We start from the raw sequence: 13,655 nt of genomic DNA, 5'->3' as shown, positions 1-13,655 counted from the left end.
AAATTAAATATGGGGAAAGGAGGAGGGCAAACTCTTCTGAACCAGGAATTGGCCTACTCACCATTCGCTTTCAGCCATTTTTTGGAATGAAGGTAACTCTCCAGCATCCTTTCATTGAAGAGCATGTATCCCATCGGTTCGGAAATGATCACATCCACAGCCTCAGGAAGAGAGATGTCTTCAATTTTCCCTGGCACAACAATGATCTTGTCGGAGAGGTGGTTATTTTTCACCAGCATCTGAAGAAGATAAAACAGGGGATCAGGACTGTCACACAGACTCTTGCAAAACAATCAGTTTTACAGATTGAGGGTTGACATAGTGATAGGGAGGAGAGGGAAGTGACATATCTATGTCTCTAAAATGCCTTAAAAAATAACCTGATTTTTCTTATTGTCCACATATTTCATGTTGACTACAGATAATTTAGAAGATACACATATGAAAGATACAAAAACATCCATAACTGTACCCCATACAAATAATAACTTTTGATACTTTGATGTCTACCCCTCCAGACTCTTTACACAAACATACACGTGTGTGTGTGCATGTGTGTGTGCATATATATGTGCATGCAGTGTTGGGGAACTGTTTTTTAAATTAAAGGTTTCTGTTTATTTCCCATCATCCTCCCTGGAACGAAGATGCCAAAAAGCACTGGACAGTAATCGTGCAAAATTAATGATCCTGATCCTCATTAAATTATCCTTTGGTCTTTTGATTCCAAAAATAAATAATAGCATGTTCATTTATTTTTCTTTAGAAGTACATTTTACAGTTATGTACTAATTTTTCTTTGATGTCCTCTGCATTCTATTTAATAATTTTGAATTCCCTTAAAACTGGGACTTTGAAGAGATAAGTATTTATTGTATTTCTAATATATTTCTTCTTAATGCCAAATATGAGAAAGAGATTGCATTATTACATTTATGTCTTTCTACTGCCAGAAAAACATATTTCCTAATAAGCCTCTTGAATGCACCAGCATAAATATACCCAGAGCACTCTGTTTGAGCTGTGGCTCCCTGAGACTCCTAGAGGTTTGCTCGTTGTATTTACACACAGAGACCTTCCATTTTGCATTTTCATAACTCAATCCCTTTCTTCATCATAAACGCAGCACGCCACGCATTTGTCATGAGTCAGTTGTATCTTTTCCATTTCTGATCACTTCTTCACAGAGCTAGGGTTCTTTTCACTTTGAGCCCCTCCTGCTAGGGTGCTCCTTACCATCCCATGCCCCACAAGCTTATTAAATGTCTTTTCTATTTATGCTTTTTAAAAAAGAAACACATTAATCTCTGATCTAAGGAAAAACAATGGAAGAACAGTGTTTGAACATGTCATCCACTGTCAACCTTGACCCTTGCCCAAAGACTCCCAGAATTCTGCTCTATCATCTTCCCACTCAAGGAGGTCTAGTTCATGGGGCTGGTGGGGTTCTCCACTATGGAGACAAAGCCTAAAGGTTAAAGCTTTTGGTGCCCTGCTCTTCTCTGCACATTCTGTTCTCAGGAGGATCCACTCATTGGCACAGCTCTGCTGGGGCTCCAGCGTGGATAGGTGCCCAACTACAGCCTTTGGTTCTCTGACTCACCTGAGCTCCATTATCACCGGACTTTTCCACCACCACACTTTTTCATCTCAATATCAACAAGTAAGGAGCCCACCTCAGCTTCTTCTAGAAAACTAACCATTCCCCTTGGCTTTCTTAAAACTTCTATACAATCTTTTATTTCCTTGAATTCCTTTTTGGTCACGAATATGATAATCCTCAATATCCTGGGGGCAGAGTTGCTTCCCACAGACAATCAGTGACTATGTTTTCTTATTTCTATCTTCCAGATATGTCCCATTTCCACCTTCTCCTTTCTGCCTGCATCAACTTGTCCAGTTCTTAATAGCTTCCAATATGGAATTTAAAAATAACCCTTATATAATAAAAAGAATAATAGTAGTGCCTACTTCATAGACCTCCTTGAGAGGGGGAAAAAAAAACAAGACAAAGCATATTAAGGACTATGTAAGTGTTAAAATTATTATTACTCTCTCTTATTTTTATTAAATAGTACCATTAGGGACGCCTGGGTGGCTCAGTTCGTTGGGCCGCTGCCTTCAGCTCAGGTCATGATCCCAGGGTCCTGGGATCGAGTCCCGCATCGGGCTCCTTGCTCAGTGGGGAGCCTGCTTCTCTCTCTGCCTCTGCCTCTGCCTGCAGCTCTGCCTGCTTGTGTTCTCCCGCTGGCTTTCTCTATCTCTCTCTCTCTCTCTCTCTGACAAATAAATAAATAAAATCTTTAAAAAACAATAGTACCATTAACTAAAAAAGAGAAATGCAGATGAGCAAAAACATGAAAATAAAGATCATTTATATTGCCCTATCCAGATGTAGGCAAAGTATATGCCCCAGCAGACATGCGAGTATATCTCTGTTTATAAAAACATTAGTTTGTCAGCTTGAGATATTTGCGCTGGGGGTTCAGGCCACAGTAGATCCTGAGTAGCTCCCACGGGGAAAAGGGACATTGGTATCTTAGTCCTGGCATACCTCTTAGGAAGTTCTGTAGTAAATATCATTCCATAAAGTTTTTTACAACAAAATTTCTACCAGCTATATAGTATTTCATAAAAATATCTTGATTCATTTAATCAACACCATGTTATTGAACAATCTGGTTATATTAAATTTTTCATTATGACAACAGTGCATTGACAAACATTGTAGTTAAATATGGAAGCATACTTTGCATTGTTTCCTTCAAATTTAAAGAGGATGGAAACTGGAAAGATTTCTGATACACACTGCTCCACGGACTACCATAAAGGGATTCCACGTCTAGATTTTAAGCTCCTCCTAAATTCTGTTTGTGGGGTATGAGACAGTCTACTTGTTGGTGTATAAAACTACTCATCTGCTTGGACCAGAATGCTGGAAGGGGAGCTTTTCTAAGTTTTGCTGGAGAGACCAATATGAAAGGACATCCAAGTGAGCGTGGTATTACCCTATATGGCTAATTTACAGAAAATAATCCTAGGCAACTGAATCCTCAGGAATGTCAGAGATATAACAAGGCTTTGGAGAGAGGATTGTGTGAGCTGTCAGAAGGGCAACTTGAGATTCAAAGGAAAGAATTCTGAGCCTCATTATTTTCACTGGCAAAGAAGGAAATACCACGTTTTTGGAAGTGGACACATAGGCCTGGTTGTAAGTCACTGCATCACATGACTTCATTTACTGTGGGCCACATTCAAAGAACACTAGATCAGGAATCTGAATATAGGAATTTTAGTTCTGCCTTTACCACCAAAGAGCTGGGTGACCTTGGGAAAGTCACTTAAACCCTATAAATTTTGGTCTCCCTCCTTGCAAAATTAAAGTTTAAAACTGGAGTTGTTCTAAGACTACTTCAAGTACTCATATTTTATGATTGGAAGAAAGCCAAATTTCCACCCAAATATATTCCTGGAGTCCGTGAACATAGGAGCTTCATGATCAAATAATTTTGGAATTCCTCTATAATATATATCCCATTTACAAATTCAGAATCCATTAGCATATTAATTGCTTTGAAGAATTTTACAGAAAAGAAAACTGTTTGGCTTGGTTAAATCAAAGACAAGCAGTCTTATCTGGTTGCTTTGCAGTTCTTTTTTCACTGAACATTAATTTATCTCCTGCAGAACAATCTTTGGGAAACAAGGAAAGGAGTTCATTTGATAATCCTAAGTTTGAATATAATTCTTTGACAAAGATGTCTGAGAAAAGGACATATACTCAACAAATAATAGGTCTAAGCCATGAGAATAGCTAATTCTGGATATCAGATACTCTATTCTCTGAGGCAACATTGCTGCCTTCCTTCACTTTTGGCTACCAACATTCTCAGCACACATAATTTTGTGCTAGCCTGCCATTTCGTACACCATTCTTCCAAAACTGAAACTCAGTAGAACTATCCTTTCCGGTGGAAAAAATGAGCCTCAATATATCCCTGCACATGCTGAAAAAGGGCTGCTAACCAGAGGCAGGCTCTGTCGTGCACCAGGTTCACTGCTGTACAGATTCTCCCTGTGTGACCTAGTCCTTCTCTAAGAGTTCAGGAAAGAGGGAGGCTCCACTAACAGCTCGTCTCCTCGGACACCATCAAGGTACAAGCAAACCCACGTGTTGTTTTGCTCCTGTCTCCTTGGAATGACATTGGTTTCAAAACCCATCAGCAGTTCTGTCACTTGTATTAGTTGCTTAAGCTGTGCACATACACACACACACATACACACCATGCAGGCACACCCATGTGCACGTGCACACACGCACATGCTGCACACACACGCACACCCTTTGGTTGTGGTAGTGGCAGAATTCGTCCCTTTAGTATCACTATAACTTCCAGGATAGAGAGGGTAATAATTTCACTTGGTACCCTGCCATTCTTGTCTCACTTAGGGGGCTTTTCATTGAGTTACATGTGTTAAATATGTGTTGCTTATTTGCCTGCTCAGTATGGAAGCTTACTTGGGCTTCGAAGCTAAACTATATGGGAGTATTTAATTATATTCTGCCTCAAAGAGGAGGGAAGAGCAAGTGTTTTGGAGGTGACAGGCTTGGGTGCTGGTGTTGGATTCTCTACCTACTACCCGTATGACTGTGGCCAAGACACAAAATTTCTTGGAAGTCCTTTTATTCACCTATAAAATGAGAAAAATAATAATAGCACCAATCTCTTCAGTGTCATTTCAGGATCAAATCAAATGAGAAAGTATAGAGAAATATATCAGTCAAAGAGAACACAGCTGAAATTCAACAAGAGTTTAAAGACAAGATGGGGGTGCCTGGGTGTCTCAGTGGGTTAAGCCTCTGCTTTCAGCTCAGGTCATGATCTCAGGGTCCTGGGATCGAGCTCTACATCGGGCTCTCTGCTCAGCAGGGAGCCTGTTTCCCCCTTTCCCTCTGCCTGTCTCTCTGCCTACTTGTGATCTCTCTCTCTCTTTCTCTCTCAAATAAATAAAATACAGTCTTAAAGAAAGAAAGAAAGAAAGGAAGGAAGAAAGAAAGACAAGATAATAAGGCAATAGAACTGAGGTTAAATAAGAGATTTTAGGTGCAATAAAATAAGTCAAGAAGTAAAGCAACACAATTATGGAATCACACATAACTAACGTACAGGAAGAAAATACTTTGCATTCAAATTATTTATAACCATTTGGCATCAAGAAAGCTGAAGAAGTGCTCATTCTGTAACTCAGAAACATTGCCACCTACAAATACACACTCCAGAGGAATATTTGAACACATTCACAAGATAAGCTATACTACATTTTTTTTTAAAGATTTTATTTATTTATTTGACAGACAGAGATCACAGGCAGGCAGAGAGGCAGGCAGAGAGGCAGGCAGAGAGAGGAAGGGAAGCAGGCTCCCTGCTGAGCAGAGAGCCCAATGTGGGGCTCGATCCCAGCACCCTGGGATCATGACCTGAGCCAAAGGCAGAGGCTTTAACCCGCTGAGCCACCCAGGCGCCCCCCCCTTTTTTTTTAAAGATTTTTTTTAATTTATTTATTGGACAGAGAGAGATCACAAGTAGGCAGAGAGGCAGGCAGAGAGAGAGGAAGGAAAGCAGGCTCCCCGCCGAGTAGAGAGCCCGATGTAGGGCTCGATCCCAGGACCCTGAGATCATGACCTGAGCCGAAGGCAGACGCTTAACCCACTGAGCCACCCAGGTGCCCCTATACTACATTTTTTATAATAATATTGGTGATTGTAAGATGAAAATTTACAATAAGCCAGAAGTAACTACCGACAGGGAAATGAATGAATAAATAGTGGCATGTTCATACTAGGAATACTATTCAACAGTGAGAAAGAACCAGAGGTCCATGTGTTCACATAAGTTACTTTCAAAACAAAATTTTACGGGGAAGAAAGCAGACTGCTGAAGAATATATAGCATGATTTCTTTTATAAAAAAAGTCAAATGTACTAAGAAAAAATTGTATTGATTAGGGTATACTAAATTATATTTTTAAACTTTTTTATGCTAACCACAAAATTAAGATGTTGGTAACTTTTGAGAGTGAAGGGAGGGCATGGACGAGGGGAGAGGCAAGTAGGAATTTTATATTGATCTAGTTCTTACTCTGGGTTGTGGGGATACACGGGCTCGTTTGGTTAGTACTCTTCACACCTTACATTTGCACTGACCTCTTGTATGCATGAAGGATTTTATAACAGTAAGTTTTAAGTTATGCCAGTAATAGAGAAGTTTGAGATAGTCATAATGAATGCAGATTAAGTAAGGCAAACTGATTTCTGTGATCAGAAAGAAACCAATAGACATGGAAGACATGAAAACAAAGCATCAATAAAGGAAATTATGCCTCAGAAGTATAGGAAAATAGAATGCAAAAAAAAAAAAAATCACTGAAAAAAAAATCTCCCTGAAATGAAAGCCAATTCTGCTAACAGGAAAAATACACAGTGATCACAGGAAAATTTCATACAGTAATAGTAACATGGAAACACACTCTGCTCAAGATCTTGGATTTCAAAAAAAAAGAATGAATTCCATGGGCACTCATGCAGAAAAATAAGTCATCTTAAAATTGAAAGACAATCAAGCTTGCATTAGACTTTTCTCTAGTCACATGCATTTTTAAGAAATTTTTATAAAATTTAGAAGAAAAAATATATGACCCAAAGAAGATTAAAACCAGAGAAAGTGCTAGTCGCATTTCCAACATGAAAAACATCAGGGTGTAAAGCACACATAAGCCCTTCTTCAAAAAATGCTTCATCAGAAAGAAAAAAAGAAATTACCATAATTGAGAGAGGACTTAAATAAACAAAAGTGAAAATGAACTTTTGGGACTTCATCAAAATAAAAAGCTTCTGCACAGCAAAGGTAACAGTCAACAAAACAAAGAGGCATCCCATGGAATGAGAAAAGATTTTTGCAAATGACACTACAGATAAAGAACTTCTCAAGCTCAAGACCCAAAAAACAATTGATCAAGTAAAAAAAAAAAATGGGCAGAAGACATGAACAGACATTTTTCCAAAGAAGACGTACAAATGGCTAACAGACAGATGAAAAAATGTTCATCATCACTAGCCATCAGGGAGATTCAAATCAAAACCACACTGAAATACCACCTTACACCAGTTAGAATGGCCAAAATTTAAAAAGCAAGAAACAACAGATGTTGGAGATGATGTGGAGAAAGGGGAACCCTCTTACACTGTTGGTGGGAATGCAAGTTGGTGCAGCCACTTTGTGAAACAGTGTGGGGGTTCTTCAAAAAGTTAAAAATAGAGTTACCCTATGACCCAGTAATTACACTACTGGGTATTTACCCCAAAGATACAGATGTAGTGAAAAGAAGGGCCACATGCACCCCAAAGTTCATGGCAGCAATGGCCACAATAGTCAAACTGTAAAAAAGAACTGAAATGCCCTTCAAAAGACGAATGGATAAAGAAGATGTGGTCCATATACACAATGGAATATTATTCAGCCATCAGAAAGGATGAATACCCTGCTTCTTTATCAACATGGATGGGACTGGAGGACATTATGCTGAGTCAAATAAGTCAAGCAGAGAAAGTCAATTATCATATGGTTTTACTTATTTGTGGAGCATAAGGAATAGCATGGAGAAGGAAGGGAAAAAATGAAGGTGGGGAGGTCAGAGGGGGAGATGGAATCATGAGAAACTGTGGACACCAGGAAACAAACAGGGTTTTACAGGTGAGGGGGGTGGAGGGTTGGGTTAGCCTACTGACAGTTATTAAGGAGTGCACGTATTACATATAGCACTGGATGTTACATGCACACAACGAATCTTGGAAAATTACATCAAAAATTAATGACACTCTATGGTGACTAACATAACATAATAAAAAAATTAAATAAAGAAAAGAATAAAAAGCCTTCTGCAGAAAAAATTAAAAAAAAAAAAGAATTTGGTCAGAAGAAGCTATAGTAAGAAGACACCTGGTTAGAAATGAGTCCATTTAATTATAGAACAAATACTAAAAAATTACATAAATTTGGGTTATATTTCAGTGAGAATTACAATACACCTTGACAATATAAAAACAATATGTAACTAACAAAAGAGGAGGAAGAATATGAGGGTGTCAATGACTTCATTTTTTTGGCATTTTTTCACAAGAAGTAATTATCATGAGGTTAAAAAAGAACTGTTCTAATTTCTTAATGTTTCCCATAACTTTAAAGGAATCCATTAAGAAGTAATTTCTTTGTCTCCCTCCCATGGGGGGGGGGGTTATGGACACTGGGGAGGGTATGTGCTATGGTGAGTGCTGTGAAGTGTGTAAATCTGGCGATTCACAGACCTGTACCCCTGGGGATAAAAATATATGTTTATAAAAAATAAAAAAAAAGGAAATAATTCCTTTTTGGTTGAAGAAACATTTACTTAAAGGTAAGTAATTCCTCTTCTTTTATTTCAGTTTCTTTTCCTTCTGTTAAATTTAATAAACTTGGATTAAACCACTTTTTATTTAAATTCTATAGATCAAATCATCTGTTTTCTTAGCAGTATTTCTCTCCAGTCATTCTTCTCTTTGTATATTCTCAGAGAAAAACATGTAGAATGTTGTTCACCTAATATAAGTGATAATTATTATGGGTGCTTAAAATTCTCTTCTTTGTTAAGTTTTCAAATTGATTAATTCTTTGTGATAAGATACTATTTTTATAAAAACAGCAAAGTGATTTTTCTGCAAAGTGTTAGTAAAATGAGGGATCTAAGCAAATGTTTCTATTTTTAAAAAAATATTTTATTGGGGCGCCTGGGTGGCTCAGTGGGTTAAGCCGCTGCCTTCGGCTCAAGTCATGATCTCAGGGTCCTGGGATCGAGTCCCGCATCGGGCTCTCAGCTCAGCAGGGAGCCTGCTTCCCTCTCTCTCTCTCTCTCTCTCTGCCTGCCTCTCTGTCTACTTGTGATCTCTCTCTGTCAAATAAATAAATAAAATCTTTAAAAAATTTTTATTTATTTAGTTATTTTAGAGAGAGAGTGAGCATGAGAGCAAGAGAGCATGAGCAGGGGGAGAAGCAGAGGGAGAGGGAGAGAATCTCAAGCAGACTCCGTGCTCAGTGTGGAGCCCAAAACAGGGCTCCATCCCACAGCCCTGAGATCATGACCTGAGCTGAAACCAAAAGTCAGACACTTAACGGACTAAGCCACCCAGGTGCCCCTTAAGCAAATCTACTTCTGAGATTCCACAGAAATACGGGAGATGATGTAAATCAGAAAGAAATCTTAACTGCATACACATTTTTAAAAAGCTGGCAGGGGAGGAGAAAGTGTGAGGGATTTCTAGAAGACAGAAAGCACGTTGGAGTGGACTGAATTTGGGGAAAATGGAACACATTATTCTACACCCCTAAATATCAGAGCTAAGTAAGGTTTTCTGTAAGGGAGGCTGGGAGAAAAATCCAAATTTTGAATCATCAAATGCCAAGAGCAGCAGCCCACAGGACGTCAGGTGGGCTGCTGCGCTCCTCTTTCTTGCATCTTAAGTACATGGTCTCTGTGTGGCTGACATTACTGGGTTTCACCCACAGCTAAGTTTATTACTGCTTCTTATGCTGTATCTTTGTAGCGATCCTAGTGTGGATATTGAGGCCAGAAAGAGAAACAGAGTCAAGTTTGGGGCAACTCTGTATTCTAATTTCAGACTCTGAGGGGAGAACACTGAAGCAGCACCATCCTAAAGTTCTGAGTCCCATACCTGAGGATAAAGCTCTTACTCTGACACTAGTACAGTCCCTAGGCTACCAATGAGATCCACATCCACATATTCATCCAGGGAAACTCGCCTGTCAACATCTCTTCCCATCAAGCAAAGGCTTTTGTCTGCTCTCCTTCTTAAGGGAGAGGACTGTTGGGAACACAGACTCATACTAATGATCTGGACTATACCACCTAGTCCCTCATTCATCAACTAAGAACCAGTAAACAAGGATTTCTAGATACTGGAGGAAAATAAGTATCATGAAAGAGAAAGTTGGAGATTAACAAGTAGAAGGAATGACTCCAAGAAGAAAGAAGAAAACTATTTTTTTAATTGCTAACTTTAGAGAGAGGAAAGGTTTTATAGCCATAAAAGAAGAACAGGCTGCTATAAAATTAAGAATATGATGGCTAGAAAATAATTTAACTGGTGAGTCAACAAAGCTTAAAACAAGATTGTGATCTGTGAGATAAATTTGAGGAAATCTGAGAATGTAGCACAAACCCAAAGAGATAGAAGCCATACAAGGATGGTCAACTTAATATGGATATAATAGCCAAGTAAATAGAAAAATAAAAAACCCCAGAACCTAAGAAAGATATTAGTCTTCATATTGAAAGAGCCTACTATGAAGCAGAGTGGATAGTTTAAAAATTGGTCCATGAATGGGAGAAGATATTTGCAAATGATATCTCTGATAAGGGGTTAGTATCCAAAACATATAAAGAACTTACACAACTCAACAGCAAAAAAACAAATAATCCAATTAAAACATGGGCAGAAGACGTGAACAGACATTTCTCCAAAGAAGACATCCAGATGGCCAACAGACACATGAAAAGTTGCCCAGCATTCACTAATCATCAGGGAACTACAAATCAAAACCATGATGTGATACCACCCCACACCTGTCAGAATGGCTAAAATCAAAAACTCAAGAAACAACAAGTGTTGGCAAAGATGTGGAGAAAAAGGAACCCTCATGCAGTGGTGGTGGGAATGTGAACTGGTGCAGCCACTGTGGAAAACAAAATAGAACAAACCTGGGATCCAGTGATCACACTACTGAAAAGCATATTAAATAAAATGATCATATGCACGTCTTTCACTATGGAATATGAAAACACTAATTTGAAAAGTGATAAGCACCCCTATGTTTATTCCAGCATTATTTACAATAGCCAAGATATGGAAGCAGCCCACATATCCATCGATAGATGAAGAGATGGTGTGTTGTGTGTGTACACACCAACACCACATACACACACACACACACACACACACACAATGGAGTATTACTCAGCCATAAAAAGAATGAAATCTTGCCATTTGCAACAATATAGATGCATCTAGAGGACTTAATGCTAAGTTAAATAAGTCAGAGAAAGACAAATACCATAGGATTTTATTTATATGTGGAATTTAAGAAACAAAACAAATGAACAAAGGAAAAAAAGACAAACTGAAAAGAGACTCTTAACTATTAAGAACAGATTTTTTTTTAGAGAGGAGGTAAATGGGGGTTCATGAAATAGATGATGGGGGTGAAGAGGACCCTTACCATGATGAGCCCTGAGGAATGGGCAGAAGTGCTGACTCCCTACAGGATACAATTGAAACTAATATAACACTGTATGCTAATTATAATGGAATTTTTTAAAAAGCTAATGTACATCAAGATACCTCACAGCAAAATTTGATATGCCTAGGAGTAAGAGAAAGAGCCCCAAACTTTCAAAGTTAAAAAAATCACCTCAAATGAACAAGGATCATACTGATACCAGAATTCTTATCAGCAACATAAGACATTAGCAGATAATAAAGCAAGTTCTGAAGGAAAGTGACTTTTTGAGCTTAGAATTTTATACCTAACCCCAAATCAAAAAAGTGTGATGGAACAGAAAACATTTTCAGACACAAAAAGCCTCAAAAGTTTGAAAATTATCACAAATGAAAGAAAAAAAGGGATCAGTGAAGAGGAAAAAGTATAAGACAAAGGATAATAGAGATCGAAAAAAAACATAAATTAGAGGAAGGAAGAAATCTGAACAGAAATAAAAAAATGTATTTTATACATAGGATATTCTTCTCGCAGTAGCAAGAGTTCAGTGATATAGGATTACATTTTCTTTTCTTTGGTTCCAACAAAGCTACTCAGTTCCATAGTGAAAGACGTGCATACGATCATTTTATTTAATATGCTTTTCTGGAGGGTTAATATTTTCAGAAGAACCTACAACATTAAAGACTCAGTGAAGGGCACCTGAGTGGCTCAGTGGGTTAAGCCTCTGCCTTCAGCTCAGGTCATGGTCTCAGGGTCCTGGGATTGAGCCCCACATCAGGCTCTCTGCTTGGCAGGGAGCCTGCTTTCCCCCCTCTCTCTCTGCCTGCCTCTCTGCCTACTTGTGATCTCTGTCTGTCAAAAAAAAAAATGGAAACTTTAAAAAAAAAAAAAAAAAGACTCAGTGAAGTAGTCCAAATCTTGATAATCTAGAAATAATATGCTAAAGGAAATTGGGAGTTTCCCCAGAAGAGGAAATTCCCTCTTTAATTATACTACAAGTCAACATATCTCCAAAGCAGATAATTTAGGAAAGAGAAGTATGATACAACTTTATGATATGAAGCTATCACAGTAATCAGTTAAAGAACTAAAAACAAACAGAACAAAACAAAACAAGACAAAAAACCCCAATCCCTGGGTCGCTCAGTTGATTAAGAGACTGCCTTTGGCTCAAGTCATGATCCCGGAGTCCTGGGATCGAGTCCCACTTCGGGCTGCCCACTCCATGGGCAGTCTGCTTCTCCCTCTGGCCTTCTCCCCTCTCATGCTCTCTCTCAGTCTTTCTCTCTCTCTCTCAAATAAATAAAATAAAATAAAATAAAATAAAATAAACCTAAACCCAGAAACTCAGAGTAGTTAACACTGAGAAATATGAGTGGGCATGAGTGGGGTTGATGGGAGAGGGCTACTTTTTTTAAAGACCCTCCTTTGATTCCCCTTCCTCATGCATAGGTATTACTTTAAATTAAAAAAAAAAAAGTCAGTGAGCAGTTGTTCAAACAGCAGGATACTTAATTAATCTTTCTCATATTCTCTCCTTTCAGATCCCATTCCTTAATGGGCAGTTCGGAACATCTGTTGGAACATTTAATAAAGCAACATAAATCTTACTGTTAAAAAACTCCATGACTTTGGTTTACTTAAACAGAATACTTGACCTAACGTTCTTGGCCAGCTACCAGTTCTGACTCCATCATTTTGTAAATCAGGACACGGAGTCATAGGGTGGTCAGTGTCCAAGCCAAGGACACGTCACAAGGCATCAACAGACTTGGAAGAAAGCCGTTCTATTTATCAGTGTGTTTAAACGGGGTAGTTCATGCCTCTTCTCAGAGACAACAGCATTGTGGCTGGGCTCCTCTCTAGGAAGGGCCTGAAGAGGAAGTGCGCATGGTTGCTGTCTCTCCCCTTTACCCCTTTCCCTCCCTCAGTGCGCACCTGCTGTCTGCTGATGGTCGAGGTACATGCTGAGCTCTGCCTAAGGCCCCTCTTGGGCCACTGGTGCCTAATTAACAGCATGCAGGGAGCAGGGCCCTCTGCACCCTGCCGCGAAGGATGAGTAAATGGGCCCCGGGGGGAAGCAGCCAGAGATGGGGGGTGCAAAAGTCCTTTGCGAAGGAGAAGTAGTTGGCAGGAAAACTAGGACCACACACAGAGCAAGAAAGGCAGAGAATGGCCAGGAAGGGAGAAAGATGCCAAAGGAAGGAGAGAGAGAGAGAGAGAGGCAAAGAAAGGGACTTTTTTCTCTGTTTCTCCTTCAGGTGAGTCTGAGGCGTCCGGGAGCATCTCTGCACCGAGCGAGCGTTTACACAGCCCCATGGAACT

The 13,655-nt window shown here is 39.1% G+C and overlaps 1 protein-coding gene across 1 annotated transcript in view; it reads right to left on the bottom strand.

Annotated features, from left to right (window-relative positions):
- The window catches only part of LOC111153520 (histone-arginine methyltransferase CARM1-like), a 179,471-nt gene that overhangs the window by 41,508 nt on the left and 124,308 nt on the right, over window positions 1-13,655 (bottom strand). The window contains exon 6 of the mRNA XM_022512575.1: window positions 62-239. Within this exon, the coding sequence (XP_022368283.1) occupies window positions 62-239 (178 nt within the window). The remainder of the gene's footprint in view (window positions 1-61; window positions 240-13,655) is intronic.

This window comes from Enhydra lutris, unplaced genomic scaffold (genome assembly GCF_002288905.1).
Source record: "Enhydra lutris kenyoni isolate GAN:26980312 unplaced genomic scaffold, ASM228890v2 scaffoldscaffold33, whole genome shotgun sequence".
Lineage (NCBI taxonomy): Eukaryota > Metazoa > Chordata > Mammalia > Carnivora > Mustelidae > Enhydra > Enhydra lutris.
This window is presented reverse-complemented; position numbering and strand designations above follow the sequence as displayed.